This window comes from Botryllus schlosseri, chromosome 1, assembly GCF_051294905.1.
Source record: "Botryllus schlosseri isolate E-star chromosome 1, Bs_hap1, whole genome shotgun sequence".
Lineage (NCBI taxonomy): Eukaryota > Metazoa > Chordata > Ascidiacea > Stolidobranchia > Styelidae > Botryllus > Botryllus schlosseri.
In genome coordinates this window covers 5,310,595-5,338,584 of record NC_137236.1, presented here as the reverse complement: position 1 = coordinate 5,338,584, position 27,990 = coordinate 5,310,595, and the positions used below count along the sequence as shown (strand labels likewise).

Below are 27,990 nucleotides of genomic sequence, written 5' to 3'. Positions count from 1 at the left end.
GAGGATAAAAAGTTAGTAGCGACTTATATATGTAATTACCACCTATTCATTCATGCATTATAGAAAATTTTGGTACCTAGGGCAACCAGGCCGCACAAACTTTGCTGGCCATCGAAATCACGCTACGGGGTTCTTGGGGGCGAAGCCCTCAGAAGTTTGGTTTATCACGCTATGGGTGCGCAAGGCAATCGTTTTTAGGGGGGTTGACGAAGTGCTGTTACGGCCCTCCGTCTTACTCATTGTCTTTATTACATTACTTACAATATGACGTTGGGGGGCGCTGGAGCACGATAATTTTTGAAAGGGGGCGATGGAGGGGAAAAGGTTAAGAACCACTGGTTTAGGCGCACGACGTCTATTACAGATGCGATTGCTCAGACTAACGGTTTTATCGTGCGCGCCAGGTCTGTTGGAGATGCGACTGATTACGCAAGCGATTATATCTTGCGCACATGGCCTCTTGTATATGGATATGTGACTGTTCAGGGCTGTTGTTGACGCGAGTAATTAGCGAGAATTACCGCGCGCGATTGCCTATGAGCGACCTCATTTCGCTCGAGTACAAACGGCAAACCAACTCAGCAGGAGATCGCGTGCTTGTGCGCACGACTCTCGGTAATTGGCAACACGCTTCTCGCTAATTGGCAGCGCGTTACACTATAATACGAATTACTGTACGCGATGGCTGAAAGTGATGCGCGATTGGAAACAAACATGAAGAAAGAAGTGATTTCAAGTTTTTCATCGAGGGAGATTCTTTTCAAGGCTTGTTGTACCCAAGTATAATACGCACCCCAATATTTTAGGGCAAAAAATCGTGAGAATTTTGCGCATTATACGTGGAAAATTACGGTATTTGGAAATTGGGTTGATATTTCCATGCTGCTAAGATAACGCTCGTTGTTTACCAATACAAGTGCCACTGTGATAGTAGGTATGTAGGACGTACATCTCAAAGATTGTTTGAGCGTATTAAGCAGCCTATCCCAAAATTGATTCGGTCAAAAGCATGCGCAAATACTCGCACGGAGCTTGCACGTCAGTGCGAATTGACTGCCAAAATAGACTGCTATGACGGTTACCAAGCATATGTTTCGTCAATCGGTCAGCATTTGATTGAAAATCTCGCCTGTGCACAGCACTATGATGACAATATGTTCATGTTCACTGTCATTGCGCGTGGTAGGTCATTGTTTCATCTAAAAGTGCTGGAGTCTACTATTATTCAGTTGAACAAACCTATTCTATGTAGACAAAAAGATTTCCTCTATAACCTACAAATTTCTCATTAGTGCATGTGTTTCGTGCGTGTAACTGTTTATTTACGAATTGCGTTGCTACTATAGTACGATTTCCAGTAAACTCGGCCCCCGGTCACTTCGACCGTCCGTGAATTCGGCCTTCGGTAAATTCGGCCAGGGCCAGAGTAACAATAACAGTTACAATACCATTACCTAACCTGAACCCTAATCCTAACTCCAAACCTAACCCCTAACCTCGAAATCACTTGATAATATTATAAATATGTAATCTAATACACATTATTAGTTCGTAATACAATTTCACACAAAGTTCTCCGAGGGCCGAATATACCGATTGAATTCGGCTGTCGGTAAATTCCGCCCCGTAAACATCGGCATATATATATACATATACATATTTATACGCATACCCTGTTCTCCAAATCACTTGATAATAATATAATTATGAAATTAATTCACATTAATAGTTGGTAATACATTTTTATAAAAAAATTCTCCGAGGAACGAATTGACCGAGTGAATTCGGCCGTCGGTAAATCCGGTCCCCGTGAATATCAGCGCTATCTCCCGTGATTACGCGATCTACGCATACCCTGCCATCCAAAACGGTTGGTAATACATTTTAATACAGTATTCTCGGAGGGCCGAATTTACTGATGTCATAGGCCGAATTTACCTGGCTGAATTTTCCGCGGGCCGAGTTTACTGGCAACCCTATAGTACCGTATGTCCGTATACTTCATATTTTGTTATTCTGCCATTAGTACAATGCAAATTTCAGTGTTTGTGATTTTGATTGTTGCGTCATACTTTGCCTTCTTGGTTTTGGTTTTAAATCTGTTTAAATCCCTTTAGTGTGCCGTTAACTCTTGAAAAGAGGCACCTGAAAAGTCTTTGAGTTAATAAATAGTATTATACAATGGATATTGTATTGAAATAGCTTACAGGCGAAAATCTTACAAAAAAAACAATTTTGATTTGAAATATATCAGTAATATTATCTTCCAACTGATTATTTCAAATTTAGAATAGGTGGTTGACGTGAAACTGAGTGAATTAATGCCACGTTATCTGAGTATATAGGTAAATACTTATGTACATGACTGGAGTTTATTTATGTACATGATGATATCCTTGGAAATCTGTAACTATGATAAATCTATTACCCCTAAATATAGTGCTGTTGCTGTATTGTGATTTAAAATAGTCTTCTGCGTGTAAAAATAACAAGTAAATTGATTTTCTAAACTTTATAGTACGACTGAGCCGATTGTATATCAGGTCATTACCGCGAAAATGGGAGATTTTGGTCAAAATAGCCCCATGGGTTATCTCCACAACAATAGCGAATTTGAAAAAAACCAAGGTCATATTTGGAATCAGTGCCCTTCAGAACCCCCAAAACCACTCTTACGTTTGTCTGCCTAAAAATGTGTTGACCAGTGTAATATTTTTGTAATTTTGACGCTGTTGTTTATGCACAGTTGATTTTGGTGCACCAGTATTCTATAATAATTCATCAGTTGTGCAACGTGATAGATTTTGGTGTTCGTGATTATGCAAAATTTGTGATTTGCTGAAGGCTTGCAGATTATCGTATGGGGTATTGCTATTTATTACACTGGTCCGTTTTTGCTAATACCTCCTGTATTTTAGACCGGGTTGCTATAATATAGGAATTATATTACTATGTAATAGCTCATTCCAAGCTATCGTTGAATACTCGTTTTCAAGCAGAGAGCGTTTGATGTGTGATGCTTGAAGAAGTAAAGTAATATACAGATAATCCAGAAGAATGACAAGGAAGATGTGCTGGATCTGTGGAAAGAACTTCCATTGTAAGGACGGATTGAAAGCTCACTTGCGATTCCACCATATAGACAGAAATACCGAATGTGAGATCTGCGGAAAAACCTTTGCTGCAATCACTTTATTGAAAAAACATTTAATATCGCACACTTATTTGAAAAATCATGAACGCAAGGGCATTGGCAAAGGGTATAATCCGATCGGTCACTTGAAAAGACATGCGGATACACGTACTGTTCACCTTGGAGTCAAAAACCACGACTGTGACATCTGTGGAAAGTCGTTTGTGCGGGTTGGCGACCTGAAAATGCATGGAAATATACATACTGGAAGCTATGCATGTCAGATCTGCGGAAAAGCGTTTGCTCGGATCGGAGACTTGAAAACACATGAGAATACACATACTGGAGTCAAAAACTATGAGTGTCAGATCTGTGGAAAGGCGTTTATCCATCTTGGTAACTTAAAACAACATGAAAATACACATACTGGAGTCAAAAACCATGCATGTCAGATATGCACAAAAGCGTTTACCCAGCTTCGTGGCTTGAAAAGACATGAAAATACACATACCGGGGTCAAAAACTATGCATGTGAGATCTGCGGAAAAGCGTTTGCTCAGATCGGCCACTTGAAGGCACATGAGAATACACATACTGGAATCAAAAACTATACATGTCAGATCTGCGGAAAAGTTTTTGCCCGGCTTGGTGACTTAAAAAGACATGGGAATACATATACTGGAGTCAAAAACTATGCATGTCAGGTCTGCGGAAAAGCGTTTACCCAGCTTGGTGACTTAAAAAGACATGGGAATACACATACTGGAGTCAAAAACCATGAGTGTCAGATCTGTGGAAAAGTGTTTGTTCAGCTCAGTCACTTGAAAACACATGAAAATACACATACTAGAGTAAAAAACTATGCGTGTCAGATCTGCGGAAAAGTGTTTACCCAGCTTAGTAACTTGAATAGACATGTACATACACATACGGGAGTCAAAAATTATTCATGCCAGACGTGCGGAAAAGCGTTTACCCGGTTTGGTAGCTTGAAAAGACATGGAAATACACATACAGTAGAGTAGCGGAGCGCATGTCTTTTTCTTCTCGCAATGATGATCTCGAACATGATGCAGTCATATTGACAGAAATACCTTATACTAAAATATGCTGTTACTTAGAGTAGACGTCCATTCACTCTGCTATCATGTCAATACGATTTAATATTGCCATCAAATCTGTACGAGTACTCAACACATATATCTTTGAATCACCTTTCCGGCTAAATGATTTCTGTGCCGGGTGTGTAGAAATGGTGGTGGTGGTGGTGGACTTGTATCTTCATGTTGCAACGCCTCTGGCCCATGTCCATTTATCGCTGCCACAATAAAATTTCTGTATACGTTGTTTATCTTGCCTGATTTTTTCAGTTTTAAAATGTCTCTCCCAGTTTCATATTTTAATTACAGCATAGGATTAGTGCCTGAAAATTTGTTTCTCACTGCCTGAATCAGTTTCAATGAACACCTCTTTGTGATAATTTGGCTGGGTCTATTGTTCAGAGAAGTTTGAAGGGAATGTTCAAATCTTTGTATCACAGTGTGATGAGGTAATACTATAGTTTATGTCACCTAAAATGTAAGCTTCGTGTGCATTATCCTTCGTCATATTCTCTGGTAATTAGCAGTCTGCGCATGTCGTTTTCAATTACGTTTCAAATTGCAATGTTGTGGCCATTTTGTAAATATGTGTTTCTTGCCATCCATTTCATGAAATTTTGTCGACATTTTCATTTCCTCGTGAGAATTCAATTCGTTCATATTTAATCATGGAGCTATAATAGGAAGCTCCTTGTAGTCTGATATGATGTTCTGTCAGCTATTTGCTAGTAGTATCTCCTAATTCCAGCAGTATGCAGCATCCTTACAAAGACGACGTGAAATGGATCCCCGTATTTTTGTGGTACCGGTGATTAGCGCATCATTGATCGCTATCCTTTAATGATGAAAAGATTATTAACAGGCAGCCGCAGCACATATTATTTTTATTCTGTTTCGCTTTGAAATCTATTGAATATCTGATAAATTCTGTGTGTATTTCTGTGATACACTCGCTGCATCTTGTCAACAATTTCGTTCCTACATGAGATTTTGTTTCGTTCAGATTATTTGTAATTCATAGTACTACAACACTGCACAGCAGTGCTTCTTACCTTGTTTTGTTTGATGAAACCTTGAAGCTGCTACGACGAACTCATGAACCCTGTTCACTAAAGACGCAAACTGAGGTTAATTGTGATATGAATAATTATTAGACATAACAATTGAACTACCCAGAGCTACCGACATTACCGACACTGTTGGCGAGAGCTCAATTATAGCTGCAGGCTGTACGGAAAATCACTATTGGTGGGTGGTTTCACCTCTCTCCCTCCACCCCAGATATCTATTGTTTAATTTGTGACGGTTGATCCTCCAAGAACTCACTTGCTGTAGAGCAAAACCAGTGTCACTCCCTAGCCAACATGATTGGGTAAGGAATGGTATTCTGCGTGAAACTTGTGATGAATAATTTCACTGACAACATAGCACTAATCTTCTGTGGCAATCCGACACCATGGAGGCACATAATGACTTAAAATCGTCATTCACGTTTACTTTGATTTTATCATAGAATGCCCTTTTTGTAAGAAGTGTGCTGGGCAATATGAAACATTGTGCCATGGTAGTATTGTAATGATTTTTGGCTGTCTGTGAATTGCAATCACCTTAACCAGTGGTTCTCGACTGCCAGTCCCCAGACCTGTACCTGTTTGCGTTAAATTTTCAGTTGGCTAAACAAATATATATTTGATGTCTTCGTAATCAGAAAATGTAAGAGGTGGGAGTCTTGCTCATTAATTACGGAACTAGAACGCTGCCTTCTTTTTTATCCTTCATCATAGCGCTGCAATAGATACACCGATCTGTTTGAAATCACCCAGAAATACGTTTAATGAGAAAAAAAACATCGCTCTATGTTCAGGCATGCTTGGAACGTGATGTTTGATTATGGCGTAAGGCAGAGATAATAAATTTGGATTAGCAGTAAAGTCGATTATCGCGTTCGTCAGGATTTATCAACCCAGGATTAAGGAAACCGGTTGATCGCAGCGCATAAAGGTAGTGTTAATCTCATGATTTAAGTAACTGGAACAAACTATAGATCAGTGCTCTTCAACCGGGGTGGTCGTACACCCTAGGGTGTACCAGAATTTGCAAAGGGTTTACCAATCGGATGGGGTGTACAGGGGTGTACCAGATCCGAATTACAATGAGCCGATGGCTAGCTATCACAAAGGCAGGTTTATGGGTCAGTAAAGGTTGACGCACAGGTTAATGAGCAATATGGTACGATGGTATCTCAAGTGTCATACTGTACACCGCTTGATTGTGATGTCATAAGCAAATATTTCTCCTGTTCATTTAGCCGTCGGCAATAGACCAATGGTTCCGTTTGATATTGGAAAGTATGCAGTTAACAAACATGTTAATTTGAAAATGACTCGACTTGACTCGAGTCAAAAATATAAAAGTGAGATTGAATTGTGACTCGGAGCCTTGCGACTTGGTTGCAACCCTGATAAATACCGCAATGCACATAAATGAAGTGACGTAACCAGCCAGGGTCGAAACAGCTTCCATGTTGAAATCGAAACCCTTTTGTTTTAAAATGCCGATTTTATGTCCAATATTTCGACATACATTTGCAATTTAGTATTTTGTTATTAGTGATGCAAATTAGCGACAATTATAGACTGTGTATAGCGGCATACGATCTGAGGTTACTGACATCTCTTGCAGCCCATGTGCCAAGGGTTGTAACCAAGTCACAAGGCACCGAGTCACAAGTCAATCTCAGTATTATAGTTTTGACTCGAGTCAAGTCGAGTCATTTTCAATTCACCACCGAGTCAAGTCCGAGTCCAAGTCAGCGAAAATAGGGTCGAGTCCGAGTCACGGTATTATAACTCGAGTCGAGTCCAAGACATTGTGTTGACTGCTCAGATTCCTGTTCGTGTAAAATTAAAACCACCTTTTATAACTCTCTTTGGTGATATCGAACGGTTCTCATTTATAATACACTAATTTCCCTCACTTTTAGCAGTTTCTGGTCGCATTTTCAAGTACCAGTACCAATAGACGAAATCCAAATAGTGTGGTTACTATACTATTCTTCGAAATTACAATGAAATGTCGGTCTTGGCGGTCTGCGTCTCGAGTCATAGGACTTGGCTCGAGTCATGCACAATGACTCGAGTCCAAATCGAGTCAATACAGAAATTGACTCGAGTCGAGTCGAGTCATTTCCGCATTTTGAGAAAATGACTCGAGTCAAGTCGAGTCATCAGAAAATCGTGACTCGAGTCGAGTCATTACAACCCTGCATGTGCCACTATCGACTGTGTGTGGTGTGGGGCAGGCCTGATACGCAGTAGGCTGGTGCGCCTGCTATCATCGCTGATCAGAATTACCGCTTCTGCAGCAGTGGCTTTACCTACTCTCTCCTCAATACTGTTACACTATAATTAACTAACCTACGGATAGATACCCAACACCCGTCGTCACGCTTGCTGGCCCGGAGGAAATAACTGCTCAGCAATCTGAACGCAGCATCATTGCTAATCCCATAGCCGATGACCTGAGCGCTCAAATTGAATAAAGTTGATCTTATTTGAAAGCTACTATCGCACTGATTTCGAAAATATATATTAAAATCTGATCAGCGCACTGGAACCCACTCAAAATTCACCTCAAAGTCTGAAAATCTGCATTGTTGTAAACAATCGCAACCATGCAAGGCCCATTGTTATGGTCATTGTGCTGCGTCTCTGCCATTGTTAGCAACGATGCCGATTTTCAGACTTTGAAGGTTATTGCGAGCTGGTTCCATTCCCTTAATGAACTTTTAATGAATATTTTCAGAATCAACGCGACAGTAGCTTTCAAATAAGATCAACTCTATTTAATTTGGGCGTTCAGGTCATCAGCTATGGAATTGGCAATTATGCTGCGTTCAGATTGCTGAGCACTGATTTCCTCCGGGCAAGAGAGCGTGACGACGGCTGTTGCCTATCTATCCGTAGGTTAGTTATCTATAGTTACACTTATGTTGATTATCGTTTGTAATGTCATGCTGTTTTGGGGCTGACACGAAATAAATTCCAATTTGCGTGGCGGGCGGCCTAACTGGCTGCGAATAGACTCTGTGACCAAATGCTATTTTATTCAAATCCAAATTTTTTGACGGCAATAACTCCGCTTGTACTGGTTGGAATTGAACCAAGTTTGACGAACATCATTTTTATAGACAATCTAATACTTTCATGGGGTGAACAAAAAAATTTCACATTTTTCGTTATTAATTTTTAGAAACTTTCTTCCTCCGTAGCCATGCGGCTACTGGTTGGAATTGAACCAAATTTGGTGTGTAGGCTTAAGTTAGGTAACCTAACAATTTTATCAAGTAGCCAGTACGATTTGAGGAAAAAAGTCATTTTTGAAGACCCCTAATGAACAGGGGTGTACGAGTTTTGAACAAACGTTAAAAGGGTGTACCACGTCGAAAAAGGTTGAAGAGCACTGCTATAGATAACTAGTTATCTATCAAAACTGGGTACACTGCGTACCATTCCTACGCACAACTATTTCCGATAATAATGACCTTGCCGTTTCCGACTGTCTCCAAGGCAATGGCTTCGCTAAACAATCAACGAATTAGGTAGGCTACCTGCTATTGCAGAGCGATACCAATATTCTATAATCCGTTTCTTAGCTGTACCGTACGAATTAAACACGACTTTAATTTCATGATGATGATAAATCTACCTATTGCAGTGGAAATATATCGTTATCATCAGGCTGCTGTTTCATTCAACAAATTGACAACTGAGAGCCTATAACGCGTTTTAGCATTATGATGTAACAGATAACGCCACTTGATTAAAAACTTGGGACACCTCGACTAACCATCGCGTGTAACATTTTCCAGCTTTATGCGTCACGATTAGCAGTATTTAATCACACGATTAGCATTCTTCTGGATCAGCCAACTTTATTACCTCCACCTCAAATGCTTACCGATTAGCTGTTTTTAATCACATGATTAGCGTTCTACCGGATCAGCTATCTTTATTATATCCGCCCTTAGTGTCGAAATTGGCTCCGTACATACTATAACTTGGAATAATGGCCGAAATGTCGATTTCAGATTGCATAGCTTTTGCAGGTCGAAATCGACCAAAATTTGGTGTCTAACGTTGTTAGGCAACCTGTCAATTTCATCACTATACAGCCTTACGGTAACAGTCGTCACGAGGGGATTATTAATCCACCACGGTCTCAATGTTATTGACGCGAATAAAATCGACTAGATGAGGTTTAGTCCGTTGGTAGTTTTGTTCACATGTAACGATGATACAGACAGCTTGTTATTTTTAGAAACAACGTGATTCCGAACTTGATCCTTTACGTCTGAAAATAGCCCTTCTATGCCTTGCGAAATTGTCTTTTTGCTGGTCAAGTTGAGCAACTTTGTAACTTGATCAATCAATTTTTTCCCATCAGCTTGACTCTGTCACCAGCTGGTGTGACCTGCGATACCAACCAATCATTTGACCATTATGATGCGTGCTTTTACTCAGCCTACATTGTTTTGTTAGAAATTGACTAAAAATAAACAATGTGTTTCAACTGTATGTAGTCGTAGAATACCGTAGTAGACGGACCCCATACCCCGATTTCTAGCTCAGATTTACCTCAAATATCGTGCAACCGTTATCTACCATGTGCAAATATCAACTGTAGGCTATTAATAGAAGATCAACAAAATGACTTTTCCAGAAAATAACATCATACTACTCACGTACAATTGCAACAGGAGAAATGTGTATAGCTCGAAACGAGCCAAGCTTTCTGTACAGACATTTGCCATTCTTGAGCATATGAAAATGGATTCTGATTTGATATGAAGTGAACTTGATTTCATGTCCCAAGGTTTCACGAGATCAGTTATTCTAAAACCTGAATAGCTTGTATTCTAATTCTTATCTAATGCGGAAAAAATGTGTAGCTATCAATCTAATGTTAATCTAATTGGGAAATAACTGTGTTGTGTAGATATCATCATAATTATATATTTCAATATGGAAATTACCTTTGTATCTGCGATGCTAATTCTAGTCTAATTTGGAAAAGCTTAAAATTTTCTAGTTGTCCAAGTCTGCACATCGGCTCAACCTGATACTTCAAGTTTTTCCTATCCAAATACGGAAATGGTTTGCTATTTCAAATTCAAATCTTGATTCTAATTATAGTTTAAAATCCCCCAATCCTGATTTTCGAACGATCTTATGAAAGTGTGAGTTACTCTATGTGATTTTCTCAGTAGTGTGTTGGAAATTGACCCGTTCCAACGATCCTCTGTAAAGGAAGTGTCGGTGAGCAAGTATTTCAACGGCAACATTCCACATAAACTGCCCATAACCGATGACGCCTAGGATTTCGGAAAGCCAACTACAGCTAAGTCGTCCTCTGCAGAGTTGCAACAGTGAGTATTTTCGTAGGTCTTGGCAAAATCGAGTTCCTGATTGATTGGATTCTGAATCGAGTATTACGTTTCGAGTCGCGTACTCGAGTCTCATTCACTAGAGCCCGACCAATATCGTATTTTTGAGCCAATACCGATAAGTAGCACCTTCACCGATAACCACGATATATTCGGTTGATATTGGAATAATATGACAACTAGCTTAAGACATATTTTCAAACCTTCAGAGCATTTTTTTGAACTTCGCAGCCGTTGCTATACTTGGATATAACATAAGCTAAAAATCATGCATCTGAACGCCTGTAAGCAGAGTCAGTCTTTTACAGAGTACTCAATAAGGTCTTGACCCGCGGCTTCACCATTATTGGTAGTGATGACTCTGAGACGGATGCAAGAACACACAATGGAAAACTGGCATCATGATTCACGACAAATGACACATGTTTTCTAGTTGATCGGATACTAAAATATTTTTACATGCACAACTATGACTAGAACTAATCACTGCTTAAAATCCGCAACTAAAGCCAGTATCTGAATTTCAGGCATTGCTTGTAAAGTAGCATGAGAAAGACAAATGTGTCGAGAGATCAGTCGAAGTTTAAATCACGAGCACGTCGTTGGATTTCACAGATTGTTCCAAGACAAAGATTTTGTCTACGTCGTGTTTGAGAATCTAGTGCAGAAGAAGGGTAAAAGCATTTCCTCATTACAAATGTAATGTACCTCTTACTGTGAAGGTCGAAAATGCATTAGATCTGTCATATTCACTACTAGCAGACTTGGACAACCACATCATTATTATGCTATAATATAATAAGATAAATAGGGCGAAGAGCTTGTAATGTAATTCCAATGTAGCTAGTCCACTATTTTTATATGTATTGTGTGAAACAGTCATTTACTATACTCATGCTTATGATTATCAACTCAGATTTGAACTGAACTTGATTTCTCTTCCCAACTAGCTAATTTTAATTCTACTCTCATTTGGAAAAATTTGTTCAATATAATTCAAATCCCGATCTAGTTTGGATAATTTGATCATTTTCTACTGCCACAACTGTGATCACTAGGGCTGGGCACAATAATTTGATGACTCAAATCTGAATGGAGTATCAATTATAATCATTTGAGTCGAGCAGTAGGAAATGATTGTTTCGCGTACTGACAATATACGCTCCATGTCACAAACGGGAAAACTATATTAACAATAAGCTGAACTGAACCAATGGGAATTATACTTTTGATAATATTTCTCACTGTGAGAATCTGTAAACCTCGATTGGTCGCATCGCAGCATACGAAAAATTGTAGTACAAAGCTACTCACGTTACTGAAAATGACTGTCTGTGAAGTTGTGATCAACCAAAACTTTGTCCCATAATGGGATGAATAGGTATGGTCAAAAAAGGGCCAAATAATCTTTATAATGTAACTAGAATTGACATTATATCCATTGTTGTGGTCTTGCTGTGATGTTAACATGAGTGACTCAAACTCATGACTCGATTCATAATCTAATCACTCACATACTCTATTTTAGCCAGCCTTATTTATTACACGCTCAGTATCAAAAAGCAAATATTAAATGAAGTTTCCAGTTTGAAAGTTTCACCGGTCTGCAAAACTGTTGTCAAATCTGACCGTCCCTTCAACTCAGAAGGTTGAGATCCACTGATTTAGTTGTGTCCAACAAATAATACTTTTTTCTCATTCCAGCAATCTAATTACCTTATATTTTTGGTGTCAGTCGCTGATGGAAGTTTGCAAAAGAAGATGCGCCATCACAGAACCAGAGACTCGTCATCACATGCAATAGATTGGTGTTGTTAATCGCCACGATTGTAAAATCATCCACAGAGATAGCAAGGTGACATTGTATGTAGTAGTGCGTTCGTAAATAATCTTCGCAAAGAATGTCGGAACCAGAGTTGACCGAGTATAGTAGTCTGCCAATTTGGGAATAAAACTATACACTAGGGCTGTTAAAATATATCCTTTTTTCCTGAATCTTGCTGGCTACGTGATTAAATCGTTAGGTTGCCTTAAAAAATGACGAACACCAAATTTTTATTCATTCCAACCAATATTCGCGGATGTCGTACAGTTTAAAAATTTTGAATTCGCCCAAAAATGCAAAACAAAATTGTTTTCAAATTTTTCCGCCAACCCCATGAAATTGTTGCGAAATTGTCTTTAAAAACGATGCAAAACAAATTTGACTCCATTCCACGCCGTACAAGCGCAGCTATTTGAGTTTTCCGATGATAATTCAGGGATTATCCTTGATCCTGCATCGTTTTTGAAGACAGCGCACCCGAGTGATTTGTATCGGAATCCATATTGGAATTTTGAGACGACGTTTCGAGTATCACTCAATATGATGTCATAACAGTATGAATGACGTGGAAAGTATAGATAGGTAGGCTACCTTTTACGCAACCACAAAAATATATTGCCATATCTGCAATTCTGCATCACATTGAAGATGATTTCGTATCTTTTCGACCACACCTATTTTATTGCATTTTGTGACGATACTGTGGTTTGACCACAACTTTACAGAAATGTCATTTCCATTAACTTGCGTAACTTTGTACTGCATGTTTTGTATGTTCTGATATGACCATTCGACATTTCAAGGCTTCCACGGTGAACAGTAGGTTTGTTCAAAAATTTCTGGTTCCCGAGTATTCACTGAATAAATTGTTCAGGTAGCCGAAAAAAGGCTGTACACTAAATTTCAACCAACGAAAGCCGCGGCAGAGCCAATTGTAATTTTCTCATTTATTCAAAAAATATAAATAAAATTTCAAATTTAACAGTTAACCCCACGGAATTGTTAATTAGCCTAAAAGAATGATGCATAACAATTTTCGCTCACTCCCAACCGGGAGATGCAAAGTTATTGGAGTCGGGAGTTTTGGATTTGCAAAAATAGCGTTGATGGTGGGTAGTCCCACAATTATTGATGAAAAACTCAAATAACATAGCTTCTACGGGTTGGAACTGTGGCATATTTGTTTTGCATCGTGTTTGTCGACATTTTACTTGGCTATGTCGCGGCTTCTGGTGGTTGGAATTGAGCCAAATTTGATGTGATAGGAAACCTTACAATTTAATGAGTGAATCACCGGAGTCTGGAAAAAAGTTGCTTTTGAACAACGCTAGTGAACAGTGCTATCAAAACCATAATTTTTGTTGCGTAGCAAGGAACGTATCATTTCGGTGCTCAAAAAAATCATCTCTCATTACTCCACTGGAATAATTGTGCCCAGCCTTAGCTACTGCATATTACAGAGACTTGTAACGTTATTATCAGTGAGGCTTGGCAAAATCCAGCATCTTGGTGATTGGATTACGTGTTGGGTATTAAGCGTCAAGCCGGGTGTTCTTGTAGCCTGTATCCTGCCAACAAGTTGTGCGAATTCGATTTCTTGTATAGAGAGTATAGACTTTTTATGAGGTCATTTTGATGAATAAAAACCTACCAATCCACAATTAAAAGTGTCATACGTCTGTAAAAAACTTTCTCTCCCTCATCACAAATGTGGTGCTATCATTGCAAGGTTATTTCTTTACGTGACAGGTGCTGCTAATACCGAGACACAGAAGGACATATGTGACAAGCCAGAGGCGACCATCATATGCAGCAATCAATCACCAGCCTTCAATATGGCAAAGTTGGAAGCACAGTTGAAGAGGTATACCCATACCAATCCAACTTTGAAGTCTGCTATAAATATGGGTTGGTATTTATGTAGGCCTAATCACTAATTGAGTGCATTTTGAATCGATTTCCCTCTCACATGTAGGCCTACTTGTACAAATCAGAGATTTTATACCATTCATGACTGCCGCGGCAGCTGAAGAATAGCAAATGTTCTCTGTGCAAATCAAGTTTGTCAAATGACATTGACACAAATCAGGCCACTACCTCGGAATCAGTGGTAATCTCAAACTCATGTCAAATTATAGAGATATGATAGATCCGAATTAGGGCTCTTGCTAGTATGTGACGTTGTCAAGAAGATTGTTGGCACTTGAGCTGTGCGGAATAAATCGGGAAGGTGCTTGAATCTAAATCGCGCATTATTTTTACTTGATTCCAGACTAATAGTGAGAAACGATCGGCTCCAACACCAAAATCCTGCGCTCCTTATGATTCAGAGTTGATTGATCGATGAAAATGATTGCTGCGATACTCATGTCCACTGTGCAAAGCTGCAAACTTCAATGGGTCGTTTCGAAACATACTTAACATGAGGTACAGCGATGCACCCATATTAGTGGAAATGACATTGTCGTTTTATTGGTTCAAAAAAAATTGTTGTCAAATTTTACAGGCTCGCTAAGTCAAAACGGTTAAGAACCACTGATTTAGACGTTATCAAGTAATAGTATTGTTGTTTTCATCCTGTCAATCAATTAGCTTTAATTTATGTTTTCAGTCGCTGATGAAAGTTTACAAAAGAAGGTGCGCCATCACAGAAGCAGAGACTCGTTACTACATGCAACAGATTCTGAATAACGTCTTACGATTGTAAGATCATTCACAGAGATACAGAGGTAATAATTGTAATGTAGTTGTCTAATAAAACTAATCAAGCGAATGCCTGTCATCTAATTATAATCTAAATTGTCAAATCATTCTATGTTCACATTAATCTAATTTCTGGCTTTCCTGTAATTGCTGCAGGAGTACTGTATCGTACGAAACCAACCAGGCTCGCTGTGCTGACATTTGTCATTATAGTGCTTATGTGTATGAGCTGTGATTTGATATGAACTGAGCTTCATTCGATGTCGAAGGTTTTGTAAATTAAGTAATTCTAATTCTAATCTAATTTTGAAAAATGTGTGTAGCTATCATTTTACTCTGATTTGGAGAAAAACTGTTTAGCCAATTCGTAAAAAAAACGTGTAGCTATCATTGTAATATTCTAAATCGGAAAAAGCTGTGTAGCTTTAATTCTAATTCTACTCTAATATGGGTAAAATAAAACTATAAAAAATAGCAGCAGTGATTCCAATCGTAATCTAATTTGGAAAAGCTGAATCGAGTATTACGATTCTAGTCGCGTACTCGAGTCTCATTCATCCTAGCTAGACTCCGACAGATATCGTAGTTTTGAGCCAATACCGATAAGTAGCACTTTCACTGAAAACCTCGCTATATTTGGCCTATATTGAAACAATATGGCAATTAGCGTAAGGCACATTTTCAAACCTTCAGAACATTGATTTAAAAAACGTTGTGGTCGTTGCTAGACTTTGAAATGAAATATACGAGAAAGGATGCATCTGTACGCTCCTATGTAACAGTTCAGTTTTTCGGCTAAACCAGGTCTAGAATACTTGCTCTATTACCGTACCTACTTTGAAATCGCAACTTCTGCATATGCTCGAGTAGACAATTACAATGTCACTTCTAGTTCTATACTAGAGTACCAACGTGACCACTTGTAAGTTACGAGAAATAGATGAATATTTCCAATGTCAATCGCAAATAATATTTTCCATACTACCATGTCGTCACAAAAATTGCCGATATTTTTGCCTCTCATGGCCGATATAGTTCAAACTCTATTATAGACCCGATATTATTAGCCAAACAATCATCGTTCAGGCTGTCATTATACCTTATTATAATAAACCACCTACTGACATTCATGAAGTAGTATTATCTTATGATTACACAATTCATCTCTAGGCCTAGTTCTAAACACATTCCGCATAGGGACGCATACGGAACTGCTGAAGTAGAATGACCATTTTCGATTAGTTTTAGCAACTCAATTCTTCTCAAGTCCGGGTGAAAGCGTAGTAAACATCCCTAATTAACTAACTAATAGGCTCAACTCATTATACGGAATACTTAATTTTATATGAGCTAATGAATATTGGAGATAGAATCGGCATTTCAATTATAAAACCACCCGGTGGTACTTCTTTTTTAGCAGTGATGACTCTGAGCTGGCTGCAAGAACACCGGTATCATGACTCACACCAAATGACGACATTCGTTTTCTAGTTGATCGGCAACTTAAGTTTTTTAAATGCATGAATAGAACTAGAACTACTCACTTTTCATAATCCGCAACTATCACTAGTACCCCGTGTCTGAATTTTAGGCATTGCTCGCGTATGATCACCAGAAAGACAATATATCTCAAGAGATCATCTCCACCGCAGTTTGAATCACAAGCACGTCGTTGGATTTTACAGATTCTTCCAAGAACAGGATTTTGTCTACATCGTTCTCGAGTTGTGCAAAAGAATTTTTCTCGGTTTCGGCCCCCCCCCCATGCTTATATCCAGTGGTGGCCCTAGGATTGGGGGGGCCCTTGGCGAAACTTCCAGGGGGGCCCCATATATCTATAAACACAGACCCCCCTGCCCTCTCCTTCCAACTATTAGATATTGCATGTCTGTAGATTCCGTGATACCATAACCTTTATGGAGGCTATGGTGATTGGTGGAATATCGATAACTATTATATATTGCATGTCTATAGATTCCGTGATACCATAACCTTTATGGAGGCTATGGTGATTGGTGGAATGTCGATCCTTTATGTATCTACAATCAATCACAATGTAGTGATTGTTCACAGGCGACTGTGTCATTCAAGTTCAAGATGTCATTTTCATGCGTGAAAGTAATCACAAATACAGTGACAATGGAAACTGAAAAAGTAAAAGTTCATACATTTTCAAGGAAACGATGGCAGGATTCCAATGACTCGAGTCGTGATATTTTCGAGACTCGACTTGGCTCAGATCAAAATATAAAAGTAGAATTGTTATTTGACTCGGTTACAACCCTGACTGAGGACCAAGAGCGAATCGATCACTACGGTGACCAAACAATGAAGTTTATAGAACACATCCATAGAATTGAAACTTCCAATGAATGAAGAAACTACTATGACCGGACAATTGAATTGATGCATTTAGTTCTACAAAAAAGTAGAAATCAAAATGATGATAGCAAATATGACACTAAAAGTCAAAAAGAACAACTAAATGGAAACTATCATACGGGTACAAAATGATATTGGCTTGGTGTAAACTTACCGAAGCAGAGACATTATGATTCATGAATACTCAAAACAACAACAAACAACAATGACTTCCAATCTTTGACAAGATGACTCAACCAAGAGGAGTTTATGGTCATCAAGAATTATTACCGGATCACTCAACAAGGAATAACTCGTGGACTATATTTGGACAGTGAAATATATTCCTAACAGCTAACCAGCAAAAGTACCTACAGAAAAGAACAAATACCGGTATATTACAAATCACCACTTGTCCCAGAAGTTACTTAACCAAGACAGCTGCATGTTTATGGTAAATTTTACAATGAATGCTTGCAATGGTACCGGTCATAAAATAGCTTAGCCAGACAACCTCGTCTAAACGCCTAAAGATAAAATAGAAGAAGCTCTTGAACCTGACAATAAAATGAGGTAAGGGGTCAGAACTAGGCTCATAATAATTCTCAAAATCAAGTCATACACAGCGTCGAATTCAAATATTGTTGGCGCAACACTGTCCACACGAAAATTTCGAGCGCTAGTTTTAAGAGGAACTAAACATTATCCAAATCGCCTACTTCTGCCTACAACATACATTGCTGTCACAACTTAAAAATTATATAGTCAATAAAAACTCATTTTTCAGCATTCCTGTAATAGCTTCCATATGATGACTAGTGATGAAAATTTTCAAGTTGACAGAAATGAGAGGGATACTCCAATGATTTTCATTAGCAATGACTTTAAAATTGAGTGCCGTACACAAAAAAGCTAAATTGCAACTTGAATGATATATTAGATCAACTTCTAAAAGATAGCTCATGTACAGACCTACCAAAAATTCTATCAATTTTTACAATTGAATGAGCCGGAAAAGCTTGCTTTTTATCATGCGGTGGCTTCGAAAGCTGGATATTGAATTTAAAAACTTGAAATTGTGATGTAGGCTACTCGGATATATTTCAAAATCACTTGGTCCAAATTTCTGTCAAATCTAAAAACTGAAATAACCCATTAATTTGTTTTAGGGCTACTGACATGGAGTTAGCCTATTACTGAAAATGAATGAGATGCACCAGTCACTGAAAATATATACTTCCTGTATACACTGTAGTAGTTTCTTGTCAATGTTATTGTAATTTTAAAGCACTGAGAAAAGGGTGTTGAATATTATTCAAAAATATCATGGAAGTGATAATCATTCACGACAAAATTTTATGTTAGCGGATGCGATCGCCTCTCTCACTTAAATCACCAATTTGATGATCGACAACCGTTTACGGTACCATATTTTACATGGGTAGCCTACATATGTTTTCACGGTTATTCGCAAAACGATAACTATAAATTCCATAAATGTAGCAGGGCCCCCCTCATAAAATATAAGTAAGCTCTTATAACATGTGCAGAAATTTAATTATCGACAACTGTTTACAGTAACATTTTCTACATGGGTAGGCCTGCATGGCTGCATGTATTTTCAGTTATTTGCAAAATGATAACCAAAAATTGCGTAAATCGAAGTAATCTCGTACAACGCGGGCAGGATTTAATGATCAACAACTGTTTACGGTATCATATTCTACAGGTGTACAGTACATGTACATATATTTTCACGGTCATTCGCAAAATGATAACCAAAAATTTTGTAAATGTAGGAGGGCCCCTCCTCATGAAATCTAAGTAAGCTCGTACAATGCGTGCAGGATTTAATGATCGACAACTGTTTACGGTACCATATTCTACATGGGCACATATATTTTCACGGTTATTCGCAAAATGATAACCAAAAATACGTAAATGTAGGAGGGGCCCCCCTCATAAATCGAAGTAAGCTCGCATGCACAACGCGTGCGGAAATTTAATGATCGACAACTGTTTACGGTACCATATTTTATATGGTTAGGCCTGCATGTATTTTCAGCTATTTTCAAAAAATGATAACCAAAAATCGCGTAAATGTAGGAGACCACCCTTGTAAAATCAATGTAAGCTCATTTACCGCGCACAGAAATTTGATGATCGACAACTGTTTACGGTACCATATTCTACATGGGTAGGCCTACATGTCTTTCCACGGTTATTCGTAAAATGATAACTATAAATTGCGTAAATGTAGGAGGGCCTTCCCTCATAAAATAAAAGTAAGCTCTTTTAACCGGTGCAGAAATTTAATGATCGACCACTGTTTACGGTTGGCCTATCATATTCTACATAGGTAGGCCTGCATGTATTTTCACGATTATTCGCAAAATGAGAACCAAAAATCGCATAAATGTAAGAGGGCCTTCCCTCATGAAATCAAGTAAGCTCTTTTAACGCGCGCAGACATTTGATGTTTACGTGACCATATTCTACATGGGTGCATGGATTTTCACGGTTTTTCGAAAAATGATAACTAAAAAAATGAGAATTATGATTGACCCCTTTTTACGGTACTGTACCGTATTCTTCATGGATACAAGGATTTCCACGGTTATTTAGAAAATGGTAATAGTTGGAAAAAAGCGCGTAAACCGGAGAAATAGTCAGAAAAAAGCGCGTAAACCGAGGAGGGGGGCCCCTCGAAAGCGCGTAAATCAACCAGGGGGGGCCCTGGGCGACCGCCCACCTCGCCCACCCCAAAAGCCACCACTGCTTATATCACTGTCTTTTGGTAGTGATGACTCTGAGTTACCAATGTCTGCAAGATCATCACACAACAGAACACCATCATCAAGATGACACGCATTTTCTAGTTGTTCGGCAACTACCTTTTTATTGAAATGCACAACTTGAACTAGAACTACTCAAAAAAAGCAGCAGTTACTGTAGTTCGCCATCATTCAACTGGATGGGTAGTTTGTACAACTTTATGTACTTATGTAACTTGAATGTGAAATTTTGATTGACAGCTGACAGACTTCCCAAACAATAATGAGGTGAAGTTTGAAGATTTTGGTCAAGCTACCAAGGTCGTCTGCGACAGCCACACAACGAATACTCTTTGCGGCAGCCCCGACTATTAATGACCCGGAAGTTCTCGGCAAGAATGAACACAGTTTCGAAGCGGACGCCTGAGTAGTAAGGGGATCTACTTTTGTTGCAGGCCAATCAAATTTCGCCACGTCGCCCTAATTGCCACGCCTATATGACGCCCATTGCCGTACCTATAAGACACCCCTTGCCACATCATCCACCCATTGCCGCACCTATAGCACACCCATTGCCACTCATTGTTTTGTGAATTTCAATACCGGTTTTCCATGTATATTTAGCAATATGTATTGAATAACTTGAAATGTATCATCACTAATTAATTAATATAAAATGCGATTTTAAGCGCTGCGACTTGAAAATATTAATATAATAAGTTACTTTTTTGGATATACATAACATTCAGATTACACATAAATTTCGAAAACTATGATGTCAATAGAATACTATATTTGCCAGATATTCACAGATAACACTCATCAACGTTGAACTAGGCGCGGGGTTCTATGATGATATATCAAAATTCTACACATCATCACTAATTAATTAATTCATATAAAATGCGATTTTGAGCGCAGACAGATCGCGGTTTCGATTGCCGAGGTCTCCGCATTTCATGACCTAATATGAAAGCACACTACAACTGAATTCATTCCAATACCTGCAAATTTACTTTGCATGTCGAGTATAAGGATAATTTAATCAGCGCTAAACGCCAACGGACTAGCCGTAGGCGCACAATTCTCGGCGTTACAATTAAACAAACTTTTCGCGGCAGGTACGCGATTCCTAACGGTTTCTACAGTTTCCACATTTCACGACTTATTTTCTTTGGACGCATACAAGCGATTCCCAAGGTTGAGGCTATGGAAACAAATCAAGCATGAGTACGTAAATCTTGAGCTTAGATCTCCGAGATTCTTGTATGCAACTAACATTATAGACAACCATTCGACAATATTCAACCAGCAATAATGCTTTCGATATAGTGCATCATGTACAGCGACACGCTGATCAATTCAAATTCAACAATGGGATCCCCCCCGCACAATTATGAAGCCCGTTGTTTGCTATAAGCCGGGAAATTAGAGTCGCTGCTTCGCACCATTTTACAGGCAGTCTCAGACACTTTGCTGCATCCGAGCTTCATACTAATACATGCATAATTTTTGCATGACGAGAATACGGGTAATACGGTCAATAATTGCCGGAGGCGAGTCATTTAAACCTTGTTGCTAGATAATACCGCTTTCGGCTACAACAAAGTTGCCCTGCAACAAAAAATAGAAGCCCTAATGATCATGCAGAGGAAAGTTCAATTATTCATCGAATTATTCGAATAGACTATCGACATTGTGTAGGTATGAAGTGAAATAGAACGGAGTTTACGCAAAAGTTGCTATTGATCATAGACCAAGCTTGCTTTCAGAGCTGGAAACTAAATGCATATGAAAATTTACCTAGGTTTTCCCCAGGCGCATCAAATGTAGGCCTACTCAAGTGTTTATGAGGTGGCGAATAGTTCGAAGGTTTTTGGCATGCAAGGGTGTCACATAGAATTGTGGAGTTTTCTGTAAACTATAATCCAGTGATCGATTTTCAATCACTATATTTTTCATTAATATAAACTAAGTTACTGTTAGTAGGCAAACCCTAGGAAAGTATCCTCTGATAAAAGCAGGAGTATATTTGTTATCCGTGAAATAAATAGATGGTGCGCAATATGAGCGGTGCTGCGATGACTGACAAATACTTTGAATTAATGTATAAAAGTAGCGATTTCGAACTACGTAAAAAGTTAGTCCAGCTCACGCAAGCGACAATTTGCGCGTTCTGAAGCCGTAAATTTACTCAACAGCATTGAGATAGCCCTGATTTAAAGAAATTTCATCACACATCTAATGATGGAGCACCTTCAAAACTAACGCAGTCGAATACCGACTTTTACGCATATCTGTTTTGCATGAACATAGCGTATACCTAAACATAGTCAATTTTAATAACGGAATTACCATGCTAATAATCAAATCCCCAGCCTGAAACTTGGTACGCAGTCGTAGGACATTATGAAAATACACCATACCAAACTTCGTCAGACATTTCATGATGTAACACCTTTAAAACTAACGCAGTTCTCTACAGACTTTTGCGTAAATCTGTTTTTCGGTATGCGATCGATGCATTAATGACTTTAATACTATGTACTTTAAATTATCCACACTTATGAGTCGAAATGTTGTTAAGTAACTCATGTTTTCAGCATAACCTAAAAGCAAAGTGGACGAATTTCCATGTTGATCAAATACCCCAAACACTGCTTGCTTTCATAGTTAGTAATTAAGCGCATCACAGAATTTACCCAAAAAAGTCGGTACTCCGAAAATTTTGTAAAGTAGAGCTTTCGGCGTTGGACTTAAGTTCAAATGAACAAGTGTTCACGTAGGTTCGAGGTCTGAATGAGTCTTTTAAAGCATATAGAAACGAAAAAACTAATCTAAAAAATTTACGAAGTTTGGATGCGGCATATTTGGCTTTTTTAAAAATTATTTATACCCACGATTCGAAATATTGTTAACTAACTTATGTTTTCGACATAAGATAAGCGTGAAGTGTACAAATTTTGATGTTGCGCAAATACCATAAACTTTTCTTGCTTTCAGAGCTGACAACTAAATGCAACACAGACTTTACGCAAAAAACTTATACTTGAGCACTACGAAATGTACAAGTACTTACCTTTACACGACGTTTTTTGTAAAATGAATACTAATTTTATTAAAAAATAAAATAGAGCGAAAAACTACATTTTATCCCGGAACGCAACATGAGAAATCGTTTCGATGATATCCAACATGGTGGTTCACTTCGAGGGTAATTTGATTTAGAAAATATTATACCGACATCGCGGCATCTTTTAAAAACAAAACCATGATCAATGCTTGAGAGACCATTTTTGCTATTTTTCATTGACATAAGTCATTCTGGAACGCGAAAACGCATTGTACGATATAGATGAAAATCAAGCAAATCCTAGGATCCTCATTTTCAAAGTAGCTTAGATCTCGAAATAAGCTTTGACTCGCTATTCTCCTCAAACCATGGAATTATCACGAGTATCAGCACCTTCGATCACTGAAGAAAAAGATGAAATTATATCCGAAGCATATTCCTTGACCAGGAATTTTATCATGTACGAACTCGACGGCTCATGCTAATATGTGACTCCTCACCTTGAAACTTGGTACGTAGTTGTAGGAATTGTGATTATGCAGCATACCAAATTTCCTCACGCATTTCATAATGGAACAACTTTAAAACTAACGCGGTTCTACATCGACTTTTTGCGTACATCTGTTTTGCGTGGGGGCGTATAGCACGTACCTATACATAGTCAACTTTAACAACGGAATTACCATGCTTAACATTGAATCCCAACTCGAAACTTGATACGTAGTTGTAGAACATTATGGCAATGCACCATGCTAAATTTCATCACACATCTAATGATGGAACACCTTTAAAACTAACGCAGTCGAATACCGACTTTTACGCGTATCTGTTTTGCGTGAACATAGCATATACCTATACATAGTCAATTTTAATAGCAGAATTACCATGTTAAACATTGAATTCCCACCTTGAAAGTTGGTACGCGGTTATAGGAGATTATAACAATGCACCATACCAAATCCCATCACACATTTCATGATGGAACAACTTTAAAACTAACGCGGCTCTACATCGACTTTTTGCGTACATCTGTTTTGCGGGAGCGTATAGCACGTAGCCTACCCATACATAGCCAACTTTAATAACGGAATTACCATGCTTAACATTGAATCCCAACTCGAAACTTGATACGTAGTTATAGGACATTATGGCAATTCACCATGCTAAATTTCATCACACATCTAATGATGGAACACCTTTGAAACTATCGCAGTCGAATACCAACTTTTACGCATATCTGTTTTTCGTGAACATAGCATATACCCATACATAGTCAATTTTAATAACAGAATTAGCATGCTAAACATTAAATTCTCACCTTGAACGTTGATACGCGGTTATAGGACATAATAACAATGCACCATACCAAATTTCGTCAGACATTTCATGATGTAATACCTTTAAAACCAACGCAGTTCTATACAGACTTTTGGCTAAATCTGTTTTTCCGTAGCGTAGCACGTACCTATACATAGTAAACTTTAATAACGGATTTAGCATGTTAATAATCGACTTGGTTTAAATAAAATACGGAATATAAACTAATCGAAAAATTCGGTAACCAATTTCGCGTAGGCTATGCATGCATACAAATGAGGAAAGTTACATCAACGCGTGTTAAAGTAGCTGTATCGAGTTATCGAATGATTTTTCCTTACATCAAAACAACTAGAATGTAGAACTAAATTAAAAAACGTATCTAAATGAGCTCCAGGGCATTGTGATTATGCTGCATACCAAATTTCATCACACATTTCATGATGGAACAACTTTAAAACTAACGCAGTTCTATAGCAACTTTTGCCTAAATCTGTTTTCGGTAGCGTGTACATATACATAGTCAGATTTAATAACAGAATTATCATGCTAATATGTGACTCCTCACCTTGAAACTTGGTACGTAGTTGTAGGACATTGTGATTATGCCGCATACCAAATTTCTTCACGCATTTCATAATGGAACAACTTTAAAACTAACGCGGTTCTACATCGACTTTTTGCGTTCATCTGTTTTGCGTGGTGGCGTATAGCACGTACCTATACATAGTCAACTTTAACAACGGAATTACCATGCTTAACATTGAATCCCAACTCGAAACTTGATACGTAGTTGTAGGACATTATGGCAATGCACCATGCTAAATTTCATCACACATCTAATAATGGAACACCTTTAAAACTAACGCAGTCGAATACCGACTTTTACGCATATCTGTTTTGCGTGAACATAGCATATACCTATACATAGTCAATTTTAATAGCAGAATTACCATGTTAAACATTGAATTCCCACCTTGAAAGTTGGTACGCGGTTATAGGAGATTATAAAATGCACCATACCAAATCCCATCACACATTTCATGATGGAACAACTTTAAAACTAACGCGGCTCTACATCGACTTTTTGCGTACATCTGTTTTGCGGGAGCGTATAGCACGTAGCCTACCCATACATAACCAAATTTAATAACGGAATTACCATGCTTAACATTGAATCCCAACTCGAAACTTGATACGTAGTTATAGGACATTATGGCAATTCACCATGCTAAATTTCATCACACATCTAATGATGGAACACCTTTGAAACTATCGCAGTCGAATACCAACTTTTACGCATATCTGTTTTTCGTGAACATAGCATATACCCATACATAGTCAATTTTAATAACAGAATTAGCATGCTAAACATTAAATTCTCACCTTGAACGTTGATACGCGGTTGTAGGACATAATAACAATGCACCATTCCAAATTTCGTCAGACATTTCATGATGTAACACCTTTAAAACCAACGCAGTTCTATACAGACTTTTGGCTAAATCTGTTTTTCCGTAGCGTAGCACGTACCTATACATAGTCAACTTTAATAACGGATTTAGCATGTTAATAATCGACTCCCCACCTTGAAACTCGGTACGCAGTTGTAAGACATTATGACAATGCACCATGTCAAATTTTGTTACGCATTTCTTGATTGAACAACTTTAAAACTAACGCAGTTCCATACCGACTTTTGCGAGTGCGTAGCACGTACCTATATGCATACTCAACTTTCATAACGGAATTACCGAGCTAAACATTGAATGCGCAACTTGAAGATTGGTTCACAGGTGTAGGGCAGTATGACAATGGAACACATCAAATTTCATCACACATTTCATGATGGAACACCTTTAAAACTAACGCAGTTCTATACCAACCTCGCGTGAATCTGTTTGCGGGAGCGCAGCACGTACCTATGCGTGATCAACTTTAGTGATGGAATTACATATGTAATTAAGTTTCAACACTTTTACAATGTTTCGTCTTGCTTCCTATAACATCCCACTCGAGAAAATGCGTCGTAGGATATAGATGAAACTAGCACCACTCATCAAGACCGCTGAAAACAGTATATTTCAACATTTAGTAGCAGTAAATTTCTAGTAAAGTACAAGACGTGATGATTTCCGAGTGAGCTAAAAAGTAAGTATTGCAGGTATAGTTTACCTGAAAACCGAATACTCTGAAATAGAAGTAGATGCAGTGTAAATAGTTGATCACTTGATTAAGTTTAGTGCAAGCAGATAAAACCTATACTTGAGTAGTACAAAATGCACGAGTACTTCGCTATCGCCTCCCTCCACGTAATAAGTGTCTACGGTTTAAGACTGCTTTTACCGATACTCGTCCGTTTCAGTTTTAGATAGAATTCGGAAACCAAATAATTTTCATAAACATAAGCTAATTTAATGAATTTACTCGAATGCACTATGCTGCGCTGATAAGATTAATTATAATATAATTATCATGTTACAGCGATTTTTCTAGCGTAGAAAATCTTTAAAATGTAGTAAGCAGGCCAAATGAAGATATTCGTTGAGCTGAATAAACATAAAAATACTCTAGACTACTTTATCGGTACTTTACAGTTATAGTTTTAGATAAAATTTGTCCCTTTCACCTATAATTACAACTCCTCGCTATCTAAACATGTTTAGAATATATTATTTGCGATGATACGAACCCGTGAAGTACTCAAGTTGCTTTTCGTAGGATATAGATGAAACTGACAACACTCACCAAGACCAGTGATCCACTGAAAAAAGTACATTGTAGCAGTAAAGTCCTACTAAAGTACAAGAAGTAATGATTTCCCAGTTAGTTAAAAAGTAAGTATTGAGGTATAGTTTGGTCGAAAAAGCGAAAAACTCTGAAATAGAAGTAGATGCAGTGTAAATAGGTAATCACTTCATTAAGTATAGCGCAAGCAGGCCAAACCTATACTTAAGTACTGCAAATGTACAAGTACTTCGCTATGTTCTCCCTCCACGTAAAAAGTGACTAGGTTTTAGAGTACTTTATCGGTACTCGACAGTTTCAGTGTTAGATAAAATTTGGTAAGACTTTAAATTTTAAAGTAGATTGAGCTTACGTTTGTATCACCTTGACAAGTAACATTATCAGACATGAAAATGATACTATCACCGAATATAGAAGTTAACACGCGTCAATGTGCTTCGGAATGCACGAGAAATTGCTTACTAAGAGAAGTATATTGTTGTATACACAATAGTGGAGAGAATATTTAAAA

At 38.1% G+C, this 27,990-nt stretch overlaps 4 protein-coding genes across 6 annotated transcripts in view; 3 read left to right on the top strand and 1 right to left on the bottom strand.

Annotated features, from left to right (window-relative positions):
- Nucleotides 1-27,990, top strand: part of LOC145441575 (uncharacterized) — a 232,529-nt gene that overhangs the window by 14,173 nt on the left and 190,366 nt on the right. The window lies entirely within an intron of this gene.
- LOC145436771 (uncharacterized) overlaps nucleotides 1-27,990 on the top strand; it is a 355,402-nt gene that overhangs the window by 175,427 nt on the left and 151,985 nt on the right. Inside the window, exon 3 of one of the 2 annotated variants that reach the window (XM_080314032.1) lies at nucleotides 12,414-12,485. The exons of the other annotated variant lie outside the window; for it this stretch is intronic. The gene's annotated coding sequence lies outside the window, so the exon portion shown is untranslated. Of the gene's footprint in view, nucleotides 1-12,413; nucleotides 12,486-27,990 lie in introns of those variants that run through there. 2 annotated transcript variants of the gene reach the window in all.
- The window catches only part of LOC145441576 (uncharacterized), a 268,801-nt gene that overhangs the window by 114,378 nt on the left and 126,433 nt on the right, over nucleotides 1-27,990 (bottom strand). The window lies entirely within an intron of this gene.
- LOC145436146 (serine/threonine-protein kinase PLK1-like) overlaps nucleotides 1,873-27,990 on the top strand; it is a 992,061-nt gene continuing 965,943 nt past the window's right edge. Inside the window, exon 1 of one of the 2 annotated variants that reach the window (XM_080313470.1) lies at nucleotides 1,873-5,360. In XM_080313470.1, coding sequence (XP_080169596.1) covers nucleotides 3,058-4,158 — 1,101 coding nt within the window. In that variant the 5' untranslated portion in view covers nucleotides 1,873-3,057 and the 3' untranslated portion in view covers nucleotides 4,159-5,360. The remainder of the gene's footprint in view (nucleotides 5,361-27,990) is intronic. The other variant, XM_080313555.1, reaches the window with a different exon arrangement.